This window comes from Gavia stellata, chromosome 25, assembly GCF_030936135.1.
Source record: "Gavia stellata isolate bGavSte3 chromosome 25, bGavSte3.hap2, whole genome shotgun sequence".
Classification (NCBI taxonomy): Eukaryota; Metazoa; Chordata; class Aves; order Gaviiformes; family Gaviidae; genus Gavia; species Gavia stellata.
In genome coordinates, this window is record NC_082618.1 from 1,350,952 (window position 1) to 1,374,275 (window position 23,324).

Sequence of the window (23,324 nt, forward strand, 5' to 3'; positions counted from 1 at the left end):
CTGTTGAGAGCGTAAGACAACTCTTGAAGCAAGCGGCTGCTTGTCCATGGATGTTCATGAGCTTGATGAGCGCTGGGGAAAAAGGTTGCTGGTGTTGCTCATGTACTCTGAGGAGCATGCTTCCAACCTTGATGTGGCATCACCTCTTCTGTCTGTATCTTCTTGACTTAATCATGATAAATCTTGTCCAATCTGCTTGATACTCTGTACCTTACAGTACTTGCTGTGCTGCCAGAGACCAAGTAGGCATTGCTGAAGTGCTTTAACTTTCAGAGGGCAGGTGCCAATGTTCTCTTAAACAGATTGGAGCCATGCACAAAACAAACAGGGGAAAAAACCCTTCAGGTTAATAGATGTTATGGCATTGCAGGAACTGATGATGAAGCAGAACCTTATCCTTCCTGTCCTTCCACGAGGGTCACAAAAAGCAAAAGAAACAGCTTATTGGCACTTTCTGGAGTTCAGACAGACTTGTGTCTTTGGACATGGTATGCAACTCTTGCTTTAGATCTTGGGTAAAACCTTTCCCTTAATCTTTTTCTACTTCAAGGGAATTAAGATTTCATAGAGAAACAGGGTCATGGCTCTGTGGGCGAGGTGTAGCAAATGTCTTTTTTTCTTTTTTAATAAAGGACCGAAAAGGGAAATTCTTAGCTGCTCTTGTTCTAGGATATCACATGTTCGACAGGGCACGGGTTTGGTGCCTGTGGCTACATACTCCTTGCTGGAAGGTGCTAGAGATGGTTTGTCCAGAGAAAGGCACAAAATATAAAAAGTCTCCTATTACCGTCTTGAAGGTCTGCATTTGCATGCTGCTTACAGGTATTCCTTTTACATTTCTGGATGATGAAGACGCCAGCTCACATATTTAAACATTTTTCAGGCTTGCATCTGGTGCTGTTTACTTTAGTCTTTTTTTTTTCCAATGTGATACTTTCTTCAAAGTTACCCTTGGCTTTGTGTGATTACAAACGTAGTGTAAATACATTGAGTTACATCTTAAGCATGTTTTAGTGCTTATTATATGATATATGAGAGTAACAATGGCTTTTACAAAAAGAGCACACTTGATTTGCATGGTGATTATTTATCTGGTTACTGGGGGAGGGGAGCTGGTTTGTAGAGCCTAGTCTGATGTTTCTGAGCTAAGTGACTTTTTAAAGAGAATTTAAATGTAAAATTTGCAACAGATGTTAGAATCAGTAATCAATTTTGCTACTATAAATTCAGAAGAATTTGACTCTTCTGCACAGTAAATGCTCTCCACCAGCTGTGTGCTTGTTTTAATGGTTTTGCTAATGAGACTTCTGGCGTAAGCCTTTTGAAATGCGATATGATGATTGTTACAAAGGTACGATGTTTAATATTAAGTTATTGTCTCTGAAATACATCATGTCCTTTCAGTTTAGCTTACAGCAAGCAGCAATCTAAATGAGGCTTCAGGGAGATTCTTGGCTGCAGAGGGAGTGAAATCTTATTTCTTCTGTCTGTTCCAGTACCTCTTGGTTTGCTTGCAGGCAAGAAAAGGGGGAAAATGTTCATAAACACACCACAATCAAAATGATATGTTATTCTAAGCTGCTGGTTGTTACTGTGTGGCTTATGAAGACAGGATAGTGAGGCTGGGGGGGAAGGCAAGGTGGCTCTGGCCACCCAGTGAGCCTGTGGCAGAGGTGGGGGTAAAATCCATGTTGTCTTAGCCCTTGCCCAATGCTTTGTCCGTTATCCCACGTCAATCCCCTCCTCCTCATTACTGCCTGGTGTGTTGGGGTAGCCAGGCCTGTGGGCTATTCATTTGCTGCTTGTTCTTGCCAGGGGAGCAGTTACGGCTGCAGAGAGGCTGCCCAGCTGCTGCCCTGGTTGTTGGTAGAAGGCACTTCTCCCCCTTCCCATGTCTTTTGGAAATGAGCTCTGACCTATGAAGTGTAAATGCGAGAAACAGAGGGCCCTCCTCCTCCTCTTCCAAGTTCACCGTTCTTTTTTACTCCTTAACTAGCACACATTATTTAGCTTGCCTAGTTTTTCTGCTACTTAACATTTAAGAAGCGTTTGTTATTCTTACCCTTTATTAAACATGATCTTTCTTTTGCATTGAGCTTTTACTAGAGGCTGCATGAGAGATGCCAGACTTGGATTTTAGAGAACTTGGTTCAAACCAGTCTCTATTGCCTCTTCCAGCCTTTCTGTTTATTTATTACCCAATCACTAGCAAAGGGATGCTCTGTTACCTGGGGCTTGGCTCTGGGAGCTGAACTACCCCAACAGGCTCCATGGTTTTGGAGACATCTTCTCACATTTTCATTGTGTGAAAAAGAGCAATAGTCTTCATGTAAAAGCACCCCCAGAGGACGGAGCATGTGTGTGTTTTTATGTGAAAACATACAAAGGAAAGGAATGAGCGAGCCTAAAATTCTGTTTGTGGCAACTAGGCAAAGGAAACTTGTATCTGCACTGTATTTTTAAAACATGTTTTTATTTAAGCCTATGAAGTTGAAATAACTGGGCCAAATGCTGTAGATTGGGATTGTGCAGAGCATTGCATAATATTTCATTCTGCTAAGTTGGATTTCTCTACTTACTGACCAATTATCAATGGCTCTAGCATGATGATTCAGATAAGAAGCGTTTATTGGGTTCATTGAATCTATTCATTTGACATTTCAGGAAAGATGAGTTGACAAAGCATCTGCAAGAGAGATCTATTTTCTCATCTCGGATGGTGAGTGTATCACTGAGGCGAAAACATTGCAAACAAGAAAATGGATTTTATGGGAATGTGGTAATGGGTGTGCTGGTGCTCCTCTGAAGCAGAGGGAACATACTTATGGACTCGTGCAAGGCAAATAAAATCAGGAAGACTTACTGCTTTGGAGGGGGTGAAAAATCCTCTCATACGGGGTTAGCTACAATGGGCTGAGTAGTGCAGGACTGGTCAGATGATGGAGGCTGGGCTGCTGGGTCCAGGCTTGCAGAAGTAGCTGAAGTGACGCATAGACTCGGTGCCCCAGGGCTATTCAGTGCTGCGTGTAGTCTGGTGGGGTGGGCTCTGGGAAGGCTCTCCTCTGCTTCAGGGCAAGATCAGTGTGCCTGGCTCAAAACTGCTGCTGAAGGTGACTTGAACTAATTTAGTTGGTTTGGGGCTGAAGAGGCTGAGGAGGGCTTGGGCTCTTCCTCCGGTTCTCCTTTAGGGCAGGATCCTGCAGCAGGTAGGTAGTAACAGAGCTCAAGGAACGGTCATGTCTTCAGTGCTCTGCTTGTCAGTGATCTTCTTCCTCAGCTCTCATTTCACCTTCTTGGGGGTTACCTGAGTGCCAGCAAGAGCAGAATCTGACCCTAAACTTCTTTTGTCAGACTGACTTCTAGCAATAAACCAGCACACGTAAAGAAGTGCTGTTTTTCCTTGTTGCATGTAGATGTTTGTGCCTTGGCCTTGTTCCTTTGTATGGCTCTCCCCCCCTTAAAAATCCAAAGGGAGCTGGTGTTGCAAGTTGGGTAATTGTAACTTTGGCTGCTTGGTGGTGGGTGTACGTGATGGTTGTGATCAATGGGGTAGTCTGTGACCTCCCAAACCACGTGCCCCATCCATCGTTTCCATAGCTGCTGAAGTTACTCATCTGGAGCCTTGTTGACTTGCAAGTTGTGCGCTTGAGCGCCAAGTCCTGCATTTTCTCCTTGGATGAAACTGCTGTTAGATTTGCCAATGTAAGAAATGCAGGAACTACAACACAGGAATTCAGAGTCTCCTCTGAAGCTGCTAAATTGCTGGAGCATCTTTCATATGAATTTGTGGAGCTTATTGTCTTGTACATACTTGAATACAGAAAGCTAGTAATTAGTAACAGTGACAAAAGATCAAAGCAAACTGGCAAATCAAAGGTGCTTTCTTTTTCATTTTTTACACAATTAAGGCCTGTGATGGGTAAGCTCGCCTTGTCTCAAATTTGTTCAGCCATTTCTAAGTGCAATAGTTGAGTGCAATTACTGGGTTGACTAATTTGGGGATCTTCCTTTCTTATTATCCCAGAAGAGCGCTTGGCTGCTCATAAATCTGTTTGGAGGAACTGATATTAGATGCACTGTACATGATCTCCCCTAACTGCTTATTTCTGAAAACAGAGGAGCATAGAGAGTATAGGTAGTGATGAGCCGTGGAACTGGAGAGTTGGTGATCCGTAGCGCTAATGCGGTTGTTTACAGACCTGCAAAAATGTGTGTCTACTTCATTGCATTTATCTCATTCTGGCTTTGTGTGTTGAATTTTGCTTAACAATCTTGAGGAGCCTTATCTCCCTGTAGGGCTCTTCTGAAGGAAGTAGGAAGATTTGAAGGCTTTTTGTGGAGACTCTGTCTCTAAAAGAAAGCTTTAATTTGAGATGTCAGAGTTTCAGGTAATGTCAAGCATGTACCCCTGATGGCAGGCTCCTCAAGTGGGAGTAGAAGTTGCAGCGTGCATCCAGAGACGCTTAGGACTTTGTGAAATCCTTTTTTTAAGAAGCGACATGATTTTTAAACCCATATATCAGGCCCATGAATGCCTTTGAAATGTGCAAGGTTTTATTATTGTTATAGATTGGACTCACTCCTTTACAGAAGGTCAAGACTGCATAGTATAACTATCTTCTTCACCCAGCATTTGCTAGGCAGTGTTCCTGGCAAAGGCTCTGGCCGTGCTGGCAGTTGCCCAAGTAGAAAGTTGCCCTTTTTGTTCAAGCTGCCAGAGAGGCAGATAAGTTACAGCTGTGGAAGGTGGATAATATAACAGTTAAACCTGTGCCTCAGTGAAACTAGGAGAGGGGATGGAGCTCCTCAGTAGCAATGTGTGGTGCCTTGTGTGTGGGGTTTGCATTCAGGCAGGTCTGTGAAGCTGGCTGCTCTGCAGGAGCGGGACCTGGCAGTTAGACACTGATGCTAGCCCTGGTTTTTGCCAGGATTACTTCTGCAATCTGTTTTAAGAGATTCATTCTCTTTTCTTCTTTACCCAGCCTCTGTTTCACTGAGCAAATCCCTCTGTGCTCTAAATACTCCATTTTCGTGCATTGCTTCTGTTGCAGTTGTCTGTGGGGAGCTGACTTGCAAGTCTGATGGAGCGAGGTGGGGATGGCAGGCTGCTGCACGGCAGCAAGTGAGAGCTCTTACATTTTGCATGATGCTTCAAGAGAATCTTATCTGGTAGCTTGCAGAGATGCTCAGTTACTTTATGCTCGTGTCTCCGCACTTGAGAGCGTATCAAGCACAGGAGTGGGGCTGAGAAGAGATGACCTTTGCTAATGGCAGTGACTGACCTCCTTAGAGTTGGTGTACATGGGGATGTCCGCCCTAGTAGGTATAAGCAGTCCGGATCAGGGGTGCAGTCTGTAAATGGTCACCCAGTGGTCGTGGGACGTGTAAAAAACCTTGTAGTGGTTTTCATCATGCCGAGACAGGAGAGATGGCTGCCTGCAGCTGGGCGCATCTTTGCGTGGCTGCAAGGGGAGCGGAGTGCTGCGTGGAAACGTAGCGGCGGCTCCTTTGCAAGCAGAAGCGATGCTTGCCTTGTGAGCTACTGGTCTGCAGTCCCTCTAGACGCTGCTCTGTGATGCTGACCTATCTGGGCTGTGAGACTGGGGTAGCCGGGGGGTAAACTTGCTCAGCAGATGGAAATGATGGGGCAGGGGCTAAGGAGTTTGAGTACTGCTGCCTGCCCTGAAGTGGTGATACTCTACGAAGTTTCCTACCTGTAGGGAGTAATCCTATAAACCAGCGGGAACTGAAAGGAGTCCAGCTCCTTGAGGCTAAAGCTCAGAGGCTGAAAACAAAGAGCCAGATCCAAAGCCTGCAGGAGCTGCTAAAAGGCTCCCAGTGCTGTACCGGAACACTCAGGTGGGTGCTAGTGAGAACTGTTTGGAGTGGGGTTAACAGCAGCCCCTGGCAAACAGCTGTTTTGCAGCAGGATTGATCTTCAGACCCTGAGTGTGTTGCAGAGCATCGTCTGGGTGCTGTTCAGGGGCTGCTTTCACAAGCCTGCTCGTGCGGAGCATCACTCCCATGTGTGCTCCGATGGGGAATGTCCCGTCTCCACGCGTCACCTCCTGGCACGTCTCACCAGTGCTCACCAGGAGTGCTCTCAGGTCCCCAGCTCAAGCTGGAGCTCAACTGTTTAATAGGATGGGCAGTTAAAATGTTTAAAGCCTCTTTACCTTTCCATCACGTTTGTTACTTTACAGCCTGACCGCTGAGTTAGGGCTTTACAAGAGCAGTAGTCTTGCAAGGATTGTTTAATCAATAAGAAAGAAATTTATTTCAGACTCCTTGTTTATGTTGTTCTTTGTTAAATGAAATGGGCAGGATTTTCAGCAAATCGTGGTGGGGCTTTCAGGTCTATTTTTAGATGATTTGGACAAAACCCAGAAGAAAAATATTGTAAATTCTTTGCTTCGCAGACTGCGAGAGTGATTTTTAATGAGGTAATTATGTTTTTATGGCGGATTAATCTCTGCTTTCATCATTTGACTCTTGAAGTTACATTGCTGGTTCGTTGTTTCCTGAGATAATGAGCGTCAGTTTATTCTCTCAAATACAATAGCCCCTTCCCAGGCTTCGGCTGAGCCTGTGTGCCATGCCGTTAGTCACATGGCCGTCGTGTCTGCATCGCTGGCTGTTGCTGTCTGTGAGTTATACTCATGAAAGTGCTGACATTTTGTCAAATCGTGGATTCTCTTTTTACCTTACGGATGTGATGCCTCTTCATTTTTTCATTATCCTGCAATTGCTCGCTTAAACCATCATTGTTATAGGATTATTTAAAATGCAGTTTATTCTTCCTTCCTGTATCTCCCATTGCTGAGCAAAAAGCACTGATTTAGAGGCATATTCTTTTAGAGCCCTGCAAAATTTCAGTGCGATGTTGTTTTCCTGACTGAGATTTCCAACTGCAGAGGTCCATAAGGAAGCATCCAAGTCTCTGGCTGTATGTATAAATAACTGCTGGGATGGTTTAAAAATACTGATCCCCTGGCAGCTGACGTGGGGGATACTGGATTCCTCCGTTGGATCTGACGAGACTTTGGTGAATGTTCAGTTCATTCTTTAGCCAGAAGCATTTGGCTAAAGTTGGACTCTTGTTTTTAAACTGCTCTTATACCTCTTTTTTTCTTGTCTTCACAAATGAAAGCCGTTCAAGTTTTATCTTTAAGTTCCTCAATCTGTGTGTTAAGATATTTAGGACATTACTGTTCAGGGCAAGCTTTCCTCCTTGGCCCCCTTTTTGGGGCCCCCTCCTCATTGCCCCCCTCCTTGTCTATGGCTTAGTTTTGATGTTGTCCTTGTCTCGACTTCCTCGCACTGCCAGGGTTACAGTTGTGCACTAGGAAGTGAGATGTTTGAACTGGTTCCTCTCCAGGACCACCACACCAGTTACCACAGGCTGCCCTCCTCTTTGGCCAAGCAGCCAAGCCTGAGACACCAGGTCATGGAGCCTGAGAGACATAACAGCATGGAGCTGTCGCTGGGACGTGTGCCTCTTTTGGAGAACGTGAAATGAAAGGAGGCTGTGGGAAGTCCCAGAGGGTGATTTCAGCTTTCCCAGGACTGGATCGGAATGCTTCTTCTCTTCCCCACACATGGCCAGACACAAGTATGTCTACCCTATCCTGTTACCTTGCACGTGAAGTGCTGGCCCAGATGAAAGTGGAGGTGCCTGCTCAGCTTAAATGAAAAATCATTTTTATGGTCAGATCAAAGCAAGTCAGTGATCCTATGGATTTTGCAGCTCTTTTGCAAAGCGGCTGTTTTGCAGATGGGATGGAGCGAGAGGCCGAGCAGGTCGGCTGCTGGCTGAGCTCCTGTGCTCGTCCTCACTTTGTGTTGAAGAGCGGCAGCCGGAGCTGGACAAAGTGCTTGTCACTTGGTGCCGGTGTGGCAGGTCCCTGCTGCTGCGGCAGCTGCTGCTCCGACCTGCGGGACTGCTGCCGCGCTTAATTGGAAGGCGCCCGTGCGGAAGAGGTCCTGATCTCGCCTATATTTGGGAGCTGTCACGAGAGCATCTCCTGTCAAGCTTCTGGCTTAAGTCCTTTCAAAGTCAGTGGGACCTGGGCACAAACTTGGAGTGTTGCTGAAGGCTTTTATCCTGGTGAAAGAGCTTTTTAGTTATTGCCCACAAGTTCACTTTCCACTCAGCCTTGAGCCTGTCTTTGCTTGTAACAATTCCTTGGCGCAGGGCTCAGTGGGAGCACTACCCAGGCTCATGCTAACGCTTTTTCTGGCTGTTTGGTGTTAAACATACTCCATTTCCCCAGGAAGTGAAATATCGTCAGGCTGTGTGGTCTGTTTAACAGCAAGCTTGAAGTGTTTTTTTGCTGATGATTTGATATGATCTGTTTTAATGCTGTTCTTCTATTTTTAAGTTGTGTTGCATTGGACTTGTTTCCCCTCGGTATAAATTTTACATGGCGATTCCTTGAAATCAGCTTAGAAATATTGAAAAGAAATAAATAATCACTGAAATGTTGATTCTGATTTACAAGAGTAAATGTATTAAAAAGAAGTTCATTGAAAATGGATAATGAGCAGTCATCATTCTGGATTTACTTAAGATAAATGTTTTTAGGGTTCAAAATAAAGCTGTTGCTTTACTTTTTTTATTTCTAGAGATTTTTAGCTAAATAAACTGATTAATTTCTACTGAAGTGTGAAGCAATAAAGTAGATTACAAGCAATAGGTGGTGAGTACAGGAAGAATGATTATGGAGGGGAATGTGACTCTAGGATGCTGGTTTAGGAAGGTAAGATAATGAAATTTGATGTATTTTCTCCTTGGTTTCCAGTCTGAATCGCTTACTCTTGTGCTTCATACATCAGCAGGACTGCTTACAGGCTGAGGGGCTTTTCTGGTTTAAAATTCTGGCTTGGGAATTAGTGCTGATGTGCTTGTCTCACCCCAGGATTGTCTCTTTATGGTGAGGCAGAATTTCAAAGCTGGTCAATACAAACTGATTTGTTATGATACAAGGACAGTTAATGTTGACTGATTTCCGTCTTTAAAAAAGCCTGGTGCAAACCAAAAGTCCAGCTTTCATGGTTTTGTAATTATTATTCATGACAGTTTTTTCATCTTGTTTTCAAAGCTCTAGAAGAAATTTTATATGGCTTTCAGACTTGGCATCTCAGAATAATGATACTTTATAGAGACAATTTTGCTTCTAGTATGTTAAAACTGGAAAAACTGCAATCTGCTTTGCTCTTTGGCCTTTGTCTAAGGGGACTGACTTGGGATCTAGGTGTCAAGACGAGGTTTGGACCAGTCCCTCATCATTTAGATGTGTGCACCTTGCAGTTGGTTTTGTTCCCTGATTCTCTTGCAAAAAGCAGGAATGGCTTTTGCATGAAAAGATAGTACCAGGTTTGTGGGGTATTCTAAAATTTTATGTTTAAAAAAAAACCCAACAACCTTACATTCTAGTTTCTTTTGGCATTAGAACTTGAATATTGAGCTGGAGCTGGTGCAGGGTTTTTGCTTGCTGTTTTAAAAAGAGGGTGGTGATGCTGAGGTTGGTTCTTCTCCCCTGTCCTGGGGATGACATGGGGACAACTGTTGTGCTGTAAGATCCTGGGTGAAGACCGAGGGCTTTGGTGCTGATCTGCAGGTAAATGCTGGGGTTGAGCACTCTCACTTTTCTAGCAGTAAAATCAAAGTTCTGAGCTTTGCTCTGGTTTTACAGCAGAGTAGCTAATGTGTTAATTATCTTATGGTAATATGCACCTTTTTTTAGCAATGAAGACAAAGCCTCGACTTGCTTTAAACTGGTGTATTAATAGCAAATGCTTGAACAATGTATGTTTTTAGTAGATACCTACGCAGCATAACCTATTCAGATTTTTTGCTTTAATGACTGTATTGACCTGAAGAAAGGAAGCTGAAAACTTTTGTGCTCTGTGCTGAGTTAATTTTTGAAGGGAAAAAAATCTCCTCTGCTGTACAAATCTGCCCAGCAGAATGCTTTCAAGTGTTTGCAATGTGAATTTTAGGAGGATGTCATCTCTCCAGTGCCTGTGTTCAGGGCTGGTTGTGTAGTGATAGATGAGCCCGAATGAAGCGATGAGCCCTTTATTTAAGGGGAGGGTCCTAGTTGCCAAAAGACTAGATTAATCTGCCGTCCTTTCAAGGGCACCGAGTCTTTCCCTGGCAATGTTCTCCTGGAGCGTGATGGGTGCCCCAGCTCATCTGCAGAGCTTCTGGGAGCCTGGAGACTCAGCAGTGCTGGGTTCGGGAGAGGCAGCGGTGATCTCCAGTCCTCTTACAGAGACTGTCTCCAGGCTGAAGTGGAAGGGTTTGGGAAGCTGTGAAATTTGGGGTGTGTGGGCATTTGAGATTTCCTTTTGCTGTGTTTTGGATCTTTTTTCCTTCGTGGGGTTTTATGCATAAAAATGCGTGTTATTGAATATGGTGAATAGATACTTGGCTGCAGGGTTTTTTTTCTGATTGCATCCCTGTGACAAGTCATTTCCAAGTGTGAAAATTGCTTTGATGTCTTTATTCAGGGCTTGCTCACTTAGCAAGGCGTTGCATAACCTGACCAAGGGAACCGAATGGAATCTTTGGAGAGGACGGCTTCTCCCTTCGCAGGGGCTGTCTCTCGGAAAGGGCAGCTCGCCTGCTGCCGCCACGCGAGAGCAAGGAGCCTGCCAAGAGCACCAGTGCTGCGCCAGGCTGCGGGATTGCACATGCAGTTTCAGTGTTTAGGCTGTTTTGTATCATGATCAGAGCGGGTCCATGCCAGCTGGGAAGCTCTGAAAATGTGTCATGCAGTCAGTTTGCTGGTTGGGCCTTTCGTTGAAGGGAATAAGAAATATTAATGAAACTAAGAAGCTGGCTTTTGAAGTGGCTTCCTGTTCTTCATCTAATATCTACAAAGGATCTGTGACGCTGTGTGAAAGAGCAATTTTTGTTTAGTCTGCACCATAATTTCTTCCCCCCAAGAGAGCTTTTTCTGTTTAAGCAAAGCACTGTTTCTATTGACAATATTAGTTTTGTTACTTGAGTTTCATTAGCTGCAGAATACGGATTTATGTCGAGTTGTCTGTGAACGAAATGTCATTTTTTCTAGCAATAAAATTATTTTATATATCCTAAGGAAGGTACTTGAGTATTTTATATATCCTAAGGAAGGTAGGTGAGTGTTCAGAATATCTGGCTTTAAGGTAGTGCGTTGAAATCTGGATTTTGATGTGTTTACTTCCAAATGGTAGGACATTACTACTTTGATTTTATTAAAAGAGCAATTTCAAGTGACAGGATCCAAGGTAAGGGTCTCGTAGGACCTCAGTGCATGGTTTGGAGGAAGAGATTTGTCTACTCTTGGCCCTTTGTCCCAGCTTTCTGCAGTCCCATGAGGTCCAGTCCTGCTCCCGCTGCCTCCCTGCCCTGGCTGGAGAAGGGAGATGCTCCTCTGCCCCAGCCGAACTCGTATCAATCCACCAACCTCCTCTTTGCAGCACAGTTGACGTGTTCACCCCTCCTTCTTCCTCCTGAGATTAGACCTGGGATGTTTTATGAAGAATAATTATATTTGATCTACCAAAAGATGAATGTTGAGGAGGAGGGAATTAAAAAGAAATGATAAAAAAAAAGCCCCAATCCCTCTTGGTTATTGAAGCAAGAAGGGAGCACTTTGTCAAACTGACATGTGAATCCTTTATTTTAACATCTTCTGGGCCAGTGGATGCCAGGAGAGAGCAGTGTCACCTCGTGGGCTCTGTCTCAGTCTGAGGTGTGTTTGGTGATTTGCCTTTGAGATTTGGCCATTGGCAAAATATGCCCATGCAGAAAATCCTCCTTTGCAAAAGTTATAGGACTAAAAAAAATTTAGGATGGTTTCAAAGGAAAACGTAACCACCCTGGAAACAGACAGAAACGTCAGTGCTGCTGCATGCTGCTCTGAGGGCTGGGCTCCGTGCCGGGCTTGGCGTAGCCAGGGCGGCTGGGGAGGTTGCCCCACTGCTCTCTGAGCTGGGCTTCAGGGCCTGGCGTTGTGTTGCACCGAGAGCTGCTGGAGGGCTGCAAGCTGTAGCAGCCTGGTGACTTGTCCACGGGTTCACCTGAGTCTCGGCTGCCCTGCGGAGGACAGAGGAGAAGAGCCGCATCCCCGTCTGCTGGCCCCGATCGTGACTTTGAGCTCTGGCCGTGGGGCATGGTTGTTGTTGGGACCAGGGCAATGCGACACTCTCGAGAAAAAAACTTTGGTCTCTTTGAGAGACCAGGATCTCGGGTCCAGTTAACAAAATATTTTTTTTTAAGTATCCTTCCCTCACCCCATTCATTTTATTTTTTTTCTTCCTTGTGCCCTGTTCTGGCATTCAAAGGATGCAGTGCTTTTTGAGGTAGCTTGGAAAGAACTTCAGCAAGAGTTGCCTAAAGTGAAAATGCTGCTTTTCCCCAGGTTGGTTCTTCATTCCTTTGCCCTCAAGTCTGTGTCCTCAAGTGTTTGGGGAACAGAAGGCTGAGCTGACCCCTGTTGACTTATGTTTTTGGGACCCTGTTACAAAAAAGGTGGCAGTTGCTACACAGTTTTCAGAATGCAGTGAGGGAGAAAGCACAATATCTCTGTTTCTTGAGCGTGCTGCCAACACTGATGTGGTTTGTGTCCTCCGAAGGGTAAGATCTGAAAGACTTGGGGGAACAAGTCATAGTGTGGTATGTGCCAAAGTGGTTCTTGGTGTGTTACCTTCTTTTAAGATCTTTCTTGGACAATATTCTGTATTAAGGTGCCTTCAGTGGACCAACTACCACATACAATCCCAAAGAAACTGCATGTGCTGTATTTTAGAGAAGTCTGCTATGATAACCTGAGCGAAGGTTTGGGAAGGCTAAGGGGTATTGGTATAAAATTGCTCAGTTTTTATATGGCCAGTGTCCTGTGTGGGCAAAACCACCTCTAACTGCGTTTTATACCTGAGATTGTGCATTGAGAGTTGGAGAAGTTCATCAGAACTGGGCAGGATCACAGAAACACGTTGTCCCTTTGTGCCCGAGCGCTGTGCGGTGGCCTGAAGGAACATCTCCCAATGCGAAGGACTGTCAGTACCTGATGCTAATTGTCCTTAAGCAGCAGCACAGGCCCTTTCTGGTGCTGTTTTGGCAGCTCATGAGGATGGGCTTCGTGCTTCTGCCATGTGTTGTGACCTGTGCTCATTGCCGTTACGATGATGTGCTCTGTCAGAGTAGCATCTCCTGAGTCAACTGATTTAGCAAGGGCAAGACTAAAAGCATTGCTGACCTCTGAGCTTTGGGACGGAGAGGGGATTTTCTGGCAGAGAAGGGTGGTCCTGTAGGGATGCTGCTTTCTGGGGCATGGAGCATGTGTGGGTGCCTGGAGGAACCCAACAATGATGCTGCTTAATGTCTTGAGAAGCCGCTGAGATTTTCGGCAGGGCCAGACTCCTCCGTCCTGAGCCCTCCCGCCTGCACGGTGAATGCGCCGTGACCTGCAGCTGTACAACAGTTCTGTTGTGTGCCTTGCAGAGACAGAAAGCGAGATGACCTCTCCTCCACCACTCGGCTGCAGATCAGAGCAGAAGCATCGAGAAGTCCAGCGCAATCTTCTGCTGCAGCCCTGTGAGGAGACCTGTTGGGTCTGGAGTGCAGCCAAAGACGCTTCATTTGGCTTTTGAGTATTCACAACTGAAAAAATAACCCTTTAGTAGTCATTATACTGTTTCTGTGATCAGCTCTTTGTAGAGCGTGTTCTTCAGCCATGAGCTCAATCAGGAAAAGGCTGAAGATTGCTGCTGAATGCTGTCCTATTGCCTGGGCTGGATGAGTGTATTAGGTGCTTGGAGCAGAGGGTTGTGTTGGAGTGAAGACGCATCGTGCTTTCCATGCAGACATGCAGGCATCGAGCCATATAACTGCTCTGATGAACTCCCATGTTTTTCACAGTATTACTTTAAAAGTTACTCTGACTTCCCCAGCCTTGAATTGATTTGCTTCAGTGTAGTCAAGGGCTCTTCTCTGTGCTCCCAGCTCTTCATTGAGGGCTGAATTGCTGGTTATTTAATCTCCCTTGATTATAACCTGGTGGGCGGTAGGGCTCCAACTCCATCTGTAATTAGGCTGCTTGGCTGTGGTGTGTGCTGTCTGTTGCCCTCCCAAATTGTTGTTTTGTGCTGATGCTTGCCGGATCTAAGGAAACCTTCTCTAACAGCTGCCACTTGTAATCCTTCCTCGTAGAGGTGGTCCACAGACTGCCCTCAGTTCTGCTCCTGAATCACAATATCACTAAGGTTGGAAAAGACCTGTAAGATCATCAAGTCCAACCATCACCCCAACCCCACCATGCCCACTAAACCATGTCCCGCAGTGCCACGTCCACACGTTCCTTGAACCCCTCCAGGGATGGTGACTCCACCACCTCCCTGGGCAGCTTATTCCAGTGTCTCACCACTCTCTCAGTAAAGACATTTTTCCTAATATCCAGCCTGAACCTCCCCTGGCACAACTTGAGGCCATTTCCTCTTGTCCTATCCCTTGTCACTTGGGAGAAGAGACCAACACCCACCTCCCCACAACCTCCTTTCAGGGGGTTGTAGGGAGTGATAAGGTCTCCCCTCACCTCCTCTTCTCCAGACTGAACAACCCCAGCTCCCTCAGCCGCTCCTCATAAGGCACTTGAGGAAAATCTGCAACTCCTAGATGGGCAGGATGGGAACTGTTGAGGTGGGAAGGCACCTCTGGAGATTGTCTAGTCCAACCTTCTTGCTCAAGGCAGGATTAGCTCGTGCTTCAGCCTGTGCCCGTTGTGTCTTGTCCTTTCCCTGGGCATTGCTGGGAAGAGTCTGGCTCCATCTGCTTTACTCTCTCCACTAGGTATCTATTTACAAGGGCATGTTCTCTTGTTTTCTTTCCCATCTCTTATTTTCTTTGCCACCCGACGGGCACGCGCAGTCCTGCCGGGCCCCGGAGCTGCCTCTTCCTGGCAGGCTGATCGTCTGCATAAAGAGCTTTTTGGTGTAAAATAGAGCTGCATCTATTTTCACCCATTCGAAAGGCTCGTTATCGTATTAACTTTTTCTTTTCCGCTAATGTTATTCTGATGGCTGTCTGAAGCAAAATAGTCGTTGCTTTTCCTGAAACGTGGTGCGTAAAGCATTGCAGTCTGGTTTTATATCCTGATAGTTTAGATCATTAAATTCTCAGGGCTTAAGCTCTTATTTCTTGTTTTCCAGTGCTTATAAGAGGATCTCCTGGGGCTCTATTGTACAACCAAATACAAATAATACATTAATAAAACAGGATTGTGTATTTGTACTGCTGGCAGTCTGTAAGGATTACTTGTATACAACATTTTATGGTATTAGGCCCTTAGTGACTTTGATCTGTCCCTTCTACCACTTTTTAAAAAGTGGCTTTTCTCTGCTCAGACAACACTGGAGAGATGTTGCCCTCTAGAAAGGGGTTTCTTCAGTTGCAATATTAACTTCTGATTTTTTTTCTACCTTTTTTCTGTATCCCTTTGGCAATATTTTGGTTTCTTTACCTGCTTCTTTCCCCACCGGTCGTGATTAGTTAATACGATTTTTGTGATAGTTCAGTTACTGAAGTGATGGATAATGCACACAGACTGCAGTTATTGCCTGTCAGTTAGTGCTGCCCTATGGGGGGAAAAGCCCTTTTAATGCGCTTGTAGTTTTAGTTTTATGAAGTACTTTAAAGTTCAAGTTAGACTTCTAAAATGATCTAGGATGTATATTGGAGAGTATTAAAAATGAGATTTAAATGGGAGAAAAACCCCCCTCCCTTCATGCAAGCCTTCGTTGCTGTAGAAGAAACACTCGCTGAAGCATTGTATTTATTTAATGTGCGTTAGAAAATGTCATGATAGAAGTAAACTGATAGCGCTTCATCCTCTCCACAAAACAGTTCTTGCGGTATCGCATTTACTTGGCTCTGACAGCATTCCTCCTGTGTTCAGCCTGTCGGCCGGAGCTACGAACCACTTTTTGGTGGCATTTATGTTTAGTCCTTCTGCAGAGTGAGTGTAAAATGAATAAATGAATTTTTTTTTGCAGAAAAAGTGCTTGCACGTCTCAGCCCAATTCCAAAGTGGGAGGGAGAACAAACTGTTAGAGTTATAAGAAGAAAGCATAGAGAGTGATTAGGGATTAGCCCCTAAAACCCAATTTTTTAGATTAGAGAGAGAAGTGAGAAGGTCCCATCAGTTGCAGGCACCAAGATGCTGGGCAGAGGGTCCCCACTCACCCTGGCTTGCAAGATGACAAGTGACTGGACTTCAGACACCAGAGGAAAGGGGAGGGAGGGCTGGCAGACTGCTTGGTGGTCATCATTGCACGTGGATGTCCTCTGCCAACATAAGATTATTTTTTTTTGCAAATATTTGGCTTTTAGCAAAAGTTTTTTTGGTTTTGGTCATGTCTGTCTGAGTGCATATCCTCCTGCTCCAAGCCAGACCCAGCTGTTGGTGGCTACGTGCCTGTGCACCAGCTTTCACATCACACCCTCCCTTTGTGTCGGTGGCAGCCACTGGGAAGCAAGGCGGCTCTTCCAGTTGATGTCAGTATTTTGTGGCCTTCCCTGAACCTGTCCCATCTGCTCTGGCTGTCACCGGGACTGTTTGGGAAACAACCAGGCATGTATAAAAGAAGCTGACAAGTGCTGGAGGCTGTTCCTGTGATCCCAGGAGGAAGCAGGGCTCCGTAGGGTCGATCCCGTGTTTATGAACCCCAGGGGATGCCTGTCTCTGCGTCGGCAGAGGATTGAGCCACGTGTGTAGGAGCAAGAAACGTTCCTCCGTGCTGCCTCCTGGAGAGCTGTCCCGGGGAGAGAAGTCCTGGTGATGGCCGTAAGTGCAGTGCTGAGGATTGGCGAATAAGAACCAAGTGTGTGTTTGTTTCCTCTTTAATAACCGTTTACATTAATCTTTGCAATCTGATTTAATCCATTTTTAATAGACTAGACTTGGTTTTTTTAAAAATATATTGCTCCCACTATATTTTGGCAAGAAAACACCCTCCAGCGTTGTCTACTGGTGGGTGCGCTCGGCACATTCATCTGCCAGCAGAGATGGAGGGGTGAAATCAGTGTGGCACCCCCAACAAAATCACAGTGTGGTCCTCTGAAAGCATGGTGTGGCACTCCCAGAGTCATCTCCCTCCCATCAGTCGACTTCAATTTTTGCTGCCAACAAAGATGCTACTAATTTATTTTTTTTTATTGTTGCGAGTTGACAGGACAAGAGGAAATGCCTCACGTTGCACCAGGGGAGGTTCAGGCTGGATATTAGGAAAAATGTCTTTACTGAGAGAGCGGTGAAGCACTGGAATAAGCTGCCCAGGGAGGTGGTGGAGTCACCATCCCTGGAGGGGTTCAAGGAACGTGTGGACGTGGCACTGCGGGACATGGTTTAGTGGGCATGGTGGGGTTGGGGTGATGGTTGGACTTGATGATCTTGCAGGTCTTTTCCAACCTTAGTGATTCTGTGAGTGGTCCTTTCAGCCTCTAGAAGACGTTTTCTATCCTTCTGGAGATCTCGGAAAGGTATTGAACCTTGGGAGAACACTTGGTGGTATTTTCTAAGCTTGCTGCAAGCAATGTGGCTGGACCGTAACTGACACTTGTCACACGTGTCCTTCAGGTCGCCAGCTGCCCTCCTGAACCACCAGCACTTCCGTTACCTAAAAGTCTTGCCCTCGCTGCTCAGCAGAGGTGACGTGCAAAGCTCTAGTCGATCCACTTCACCCCTGGGCTAGGTATAAATATTTTTCATTAGTCTATAGGAGCTTTTCATACTTCTATTTATATTATTCATTACCCTTAATTCCAGCACTTGAGACCAGTTTCTGCCTGGTCCAGTCTCCCATTATCTGTAGGTTGTGTTCAGATTCCCCAAATAGCAATTATCTGCTGTCTGAAGATCAAGTGGATTTTCTAAGACTTTCATCCACAAATGGGTTTCCTGTGTTTATTTCTCCATGTTAAGGTTGAGATTTTCTTTCCTTTTTTTCTTTTTTGTATCCTCCGCTGCTGTGAACTATTCAGCCAGCAGCGGCGATGCTGCTCGTGCTGGATTTAGCAGGATGCACTGTCCCGCTCAATGTGTGCTCATTGCCGAGCTACGTTTTCTGTGCACGACAGAGACGTCCAGAAATTTGCTTTTAATTTTAGCGCAAAACCATCCTGCCAAAAAAAAGAAATGCCCCTAAAGGCTTCACTTCATGGTGGACTCCCCACTCCGATGATTGCACTGGGGACCTGACCTCCCAGTCTGAGGACTGGGGCTGGAGCAGCAGCCTTTGGTAGGGGCTGGTATGAAACTATGATTTTTATTTACTGTTGCCTTGAAGCTGCCTGCATTTGTTTACCACTGTGAGCTGACCTTTGGGGAGATGTTTCTTGATTAATTGGGTATCTAATCACTTCAGACGATTGACAGGCGTGTGTGTGTTGGAGTTTTTTCTTCTTGTTAGATATTTTCCCCCTGGTTTCTTCTTTCCCTGTTATATGGCAAATGTTGCGTTTATTTTTGTATTAGTTCCTTCGTTGTTTTTCTCTTTAATAATTAACTGTTGATTTCATACTTGCCTGTTGTCTCTTGGCCTGAACCTTTCTTTTGCCAATCCATTCAAATCCTAAGAGACTCTTGTTCTTAAATATGTGCTTATATTAAATATGCGCTTATATGCCACGGGTGAAGTAGAGAACAGCTATTTTAATTCTTGTGATATTTGGCCTGCAATAGTCATTCTCCCAATAATCCTTCAAAGTTACTCTCCACAGACCTTTTTTAAAAGCAGCTCTACCTTTAATTATTTTCTCAAGACACTGACTTCTTGTAGGTATCGAATCCTCGCTCGTGTTTATCCCCCGGAGATTTTTGCAGGTTTACCTGGTGCTTGAGGTTCCCAAGAGGACGGGCAGCGAGTGCCTTGGGACACCTCTGCCTGCAGTGGCTGTAGTGCTCTGGATGTACGTACCCTGAAGTGTTCAGATGTTATCGGCAGGAAGAAGATGCTCCTGTTTTTTATTTGTTTGTCCTCTAGTTATTTGTTGGTAAATAATCTGGAATGTTTCCATAGCAAAGTGATGTAGAAAATAGGGTTGTTTTTTTTCCCCTGTGGAAAACAGGGATGTGTTTTTGGTGAATGATGTTTTGATTTTTATACAGAGGGCAAAATTCACTTACGTGGCATGTAGGTCAGAGGCTCTGAAGAAGTGAAACGTGGCTAGATTGGGGATTGGTGCTGGGAAGTATTGGGGATCGAGTGCTCCCTCAGTAAGTTTGCAGACGACACCAAGTTGGGTGGGAGTGTTGATCTGCTGGAGGGTCGGAAGGCTCTGCAGAGGGATCTGGACAGGCTGGATCGATGGGCTGAGGCCAATTGGATGAGGTTCAACAAGGCCAAGTGCCGGGTCCTGCACTTGGGTCACAACAACCCCATGCAATGCTACAGGCTTGGGGACGAGTGGCTGGAAAGCTGCCCCGCAGAAAAGGACCTGGGGGTGTTGGCTGACAACCGGCTGAATATGAGCCAGCAGTGTGCCCAGGTGGCCAAGAAGGCCAACAGCATCCTGGCCTGTATCAGAAATGGTGTGGCAGCAGGAGCAGGGAGGGGATCGTGCCCCTGTACTCGGCGCTGGTGAGGCCGCACCTCGAATCCTGTGTTCAGTTTTGGGCCCCTCACTCCAAGAAGGACATTGAGGTGCTGGAGCGTGTCCAGAGAAGGGCGACGGAGCTGGTGAGGGGTCTGGAGCACAAGTCTGATGAGGAGCGGCTGAGGGAGCTGGGGGTGTTCAGTCTGGAGAAGAGGAGGCTGAGGGGAGACCTCATCGCTCTCTACAATTACCTGAAAGGGGGTTGTGGTGAGGTGGGTGTTGGTCTCTTCTCCCAAGTGACATGTAATAGGATAAGAGGAAATGGCCTCAAGTTGCTCCAGGGGAGGTTCAGGCTGGATATTAGGAAAAATGCCTTTCCTGAGAGAGAGTGGTGAAGCATTGGAGGAGGCTGCCCAGGGAGGTGGTGGAGTCACCATCCCTGGAGGGATTTAAAAGCCGTGTGGATGAGGCGCTTAGGGACATGGTTTAGTGGTGGACTTGGCAGGGTTAGGTTTACGATTGGACTTGATGATCTTAAAGGTTTTTTCCAACCTAAATTGATTCTATGATCCTGTGTGAGGAGGGGGTAGTAGTCTGAACTTTTCAGTAGCCTTGGACTGGGACTCAGGGTCCAGGGATCCATCCCTGCTTTGCCCCTGACCAGCAGACGCTCTCAGAGGTATCGCAGTGGGAAACAGTCTGAGGTTTAGTGAGGGACAGTTCAGTTCAGCAGCAGATCTTCTTAGCTTATCCTTCTGGGTTGAAAAATGTAATAACCTGAATAGTGTGCATGCTTCCCACACATGGCACTGAAGTTCAGGTAACTTTGTGCCGTGGGCATGTCATGGGTAATAGGTAAGGGAGAATCTCTTAACTCAACCTGAGTCTAAGCCTGGACTTTCTGGAGCAGGAGAACTTGATTCCGGCCCTTGCTGTGCCGGGAGGTCCCAGCCCTGGGATACAGCCTGGCCCCAGCCGTGGAGTCTTGGGTTGCCGTGGATTTGTTACGGTCGTCTTTCGCTCTGGCGAAACTGGTGCTTTTGTCATGTTTTACAGTCTACAGTGTGCCAAGGAAGAAAACGAGTTAATTCAAAAAACAATTTTGCTGGAAGATTGCGCTACAAATAAATTCCAGAGATAAGTGAAATAAAACATTAGTGGAAGATGAAGGGAAGGAGAGGGGAAAGATGGAAACAAGCAGATGTAAGCAGTGAGACTGGATTTGTTCCACGGCCAAGTGCTTATATTGATAGGAGAAGTCCTTTTGTCACCAGTAACTTCTTTGGTGAGCAGCCCTTAGAGGGAAAATCAGATTAACTGCAAGGAAAGAAGTTCTCAGAGTGCTCTCTGCCACTGTGCACAGAAATAAGTCAGCTCTGGGCATCTCGGAGGGGCACTGGTGTGATGAGGAGCTGCGGTGCTCAGCAGTGGGACAAAGAGGACAGGTCCACGCAGGGATGCTGCCAGGCAGAAATCCAGCTGCCCTGCTGCAGAGGGTAATGAGGGGTGGATGCTACTCTTGTAGTCGTTAGTGCTGCAGCTACTGTTTGTTCATAACGGCTCACACCGCACTTTTCCTAAGGCGAGGTCATAAGCAGGGTATTTTCAGTGTTTCCTGGTTGTGATTTTAATTGTCGTTTTGGGCTTCCAATAAAATGTTCTGCATAACTGATCACAGAAGAGCCTTTTCTCTGCGATATTCTATCTACTGTGCCGGAAGAGTTTGCGGATGGGGCAGACAATGCTCTGTCTATTCTTGTTCATCCTGTCCAAATGCCACCAATGCCGGATGATCCAGCTGGAGGAAATAAAAATATCTGTGTAGCAGCCAATGGTGAGATTTTATGCCTGGGGAGATAAATCAAAGAGAGATAAACTTCCAGGTTATTTTCCCATTAAGTTAAAGCTCCTGTAAAAACAAAGTGCCTGGGATATATAGAGGGAAGATAAGTCTTTGTACAGTGAAAGGTGGCTCAGCTCACAGATGCTGCACGTAGCTTTCTTGAAAGAACGAGTGAGGTGTCTCCTGGTTTGGGTCCAGTTTAGTTTAGCCCCTGGGTTCTTGGAATAAATTAATGATTTATTTTTTTTGTGTTTGAAGCTGCGTGGGAGGCTGGAACATCCTCCCTGTGTCAGAATGTGTCGCTAATGTAATTTTTCCTTTATTTCAGCAACAGCGCACTGTTTATAGGCTGACACTGGTGAAAGCTTGGAATGTGGATGAACTCAAAGCTTACGCTGACCTGATATCCCTCGGTAAACCAGACTTCATTGAGGTCAAGGTGAGCTACATGGAGCTATTTTATTTTTTTTTCCATCAGCATTTTACTATTTTTTCCTCCCCATTTCCTCCCCCCTGCCCCTCCTGGTCTTAAACTTAAACGAGTAAATTAAATTCTTCCAGAGATTTCAGTGATGCATAAGGAACTTATCTCTTGCTTTTAAAGTTAGGCAGCCAGGTTTCTAATATCTTATGCATGCATTTGGAGTAGTCTTCAGCGTTACGCAAGACAAGCTTTGTGCCAGCCAGCATCAATTTCTGCCCAACGGAATCATAACTCTCTGGTCTTCTTTGTATTTCTCATGAAAGCAGAGACTGATAAATAGACATTCCTTCTTTTATGTCAACTAACATTTTAAACAAAATATTCTGGGACAAGCTGGTAGTTTGTAGTATTATTCTTCCCATCCTGGCCTTGAATTCTGCCGGGGGAAAAGGTGATAATGTCTGGCTTACTGATGTGGTATCTGTCAGGCTGTGCAAAACGGGGGGAAATATTACCCTCGGGAACTAGAAGAGCTGCTAACGGGAGCATGTGAGATACAGCAGGGCAGGAGGTGCTTTATCTTGGGATTAATCAATTTAGTGTGTAGAGGAATGTAAAAGGCACATTACGAAGTGTTCTGTAAAGAATCGCTATCAGCATTTTCATCCAGCAGCTCCCTTGCAGACCAGCATGTTTAACCTCAGGTCTGTATTTTTGCAGTTCTATTACTTCTGGACTTTCTCTTTCCTTTCTCTTGTCTTTCTTTCCTTTCTTTTATTTAACTCTTATTTACTGCTGCTTTGAAGAAAGACCTGGAATTTGCTGCAATTTCCTTATGAAACAAACCCCAAAGGTTTTGATATTATCAGTATTGAGAGGTCTCTTTCTCTCTGAATGTGCTGTTGAAGTCGATAGCTTAATACAAAATAAGATTTTGAGTATGATTTGGGGAAAAAGCTTCAGTTTTACAATGTGTATCAGACTGTTTTATAATCCTCAGGTAAAATCTAGCAGGAGGAGTGCTCCTATGGGGCCCTTCCCACCTTGCATCTTCTGACTCTCTTACCGCAGCCTGGTAGTACAAGATCCTTTCTTCCAGTGTGCGAGGAGGGCAGAGATGAGTGTGCACACCAGCGTGGAGTATGAGGCTGTCAGCATACGTGCTACTTAGACTGCTCTGTCATGTGTAGCGACTTTAATTAGTAAAATGAATCAGGTGTAAGTTAATCAATGTTTCCGAGCGCAGATTCCCCTGAGCGCTCTCCGGGGCGAACATCTGTCTCCTCCAAGGCAGAGGCCTGCCGTTCCTTTTGCCCGGGGAAGAATTCAGCTTCGCAGTCGTGGTTTCCCATCAGCGTGGAGCTCAGCTCTTCCAGCAGCTCCTCCCTGGCAAAATCATACCTTGGACTGCCAGGGAAATAGGTGGGAAGAGAGGTGGTAGTAGAGGTATTCCCAAGGTGATCATAAATGTACTC

The 23,324-nt window shown here is 45.6% G+C and overlaps 1 protein-coding gene across 1 annotated transcript in view; it reads left to right on the forward strand.

Annotated features, from left to right (window-relative positions):
- Positions 1-23,324, forward strand: part of LOC104250719 (S-adenosyl-L-methionine-dependent tRNA 4-demethylwyosine synthase TYW1) — a 113,870-nt gene that overhangs the window by 62,869 nt on the left and 27,677 nt on the right. The window contains exon 14 of the mRNA XM_059829496.1: positions 21,754-21,864. Within this exon, the coding sequence (XP_059685479.1) occupies positions 21,754-21,864 (111 nt within the window). The remainder of the gene's footprint in view (positions 1-21,753; positions 21,865-23,324) is intronic.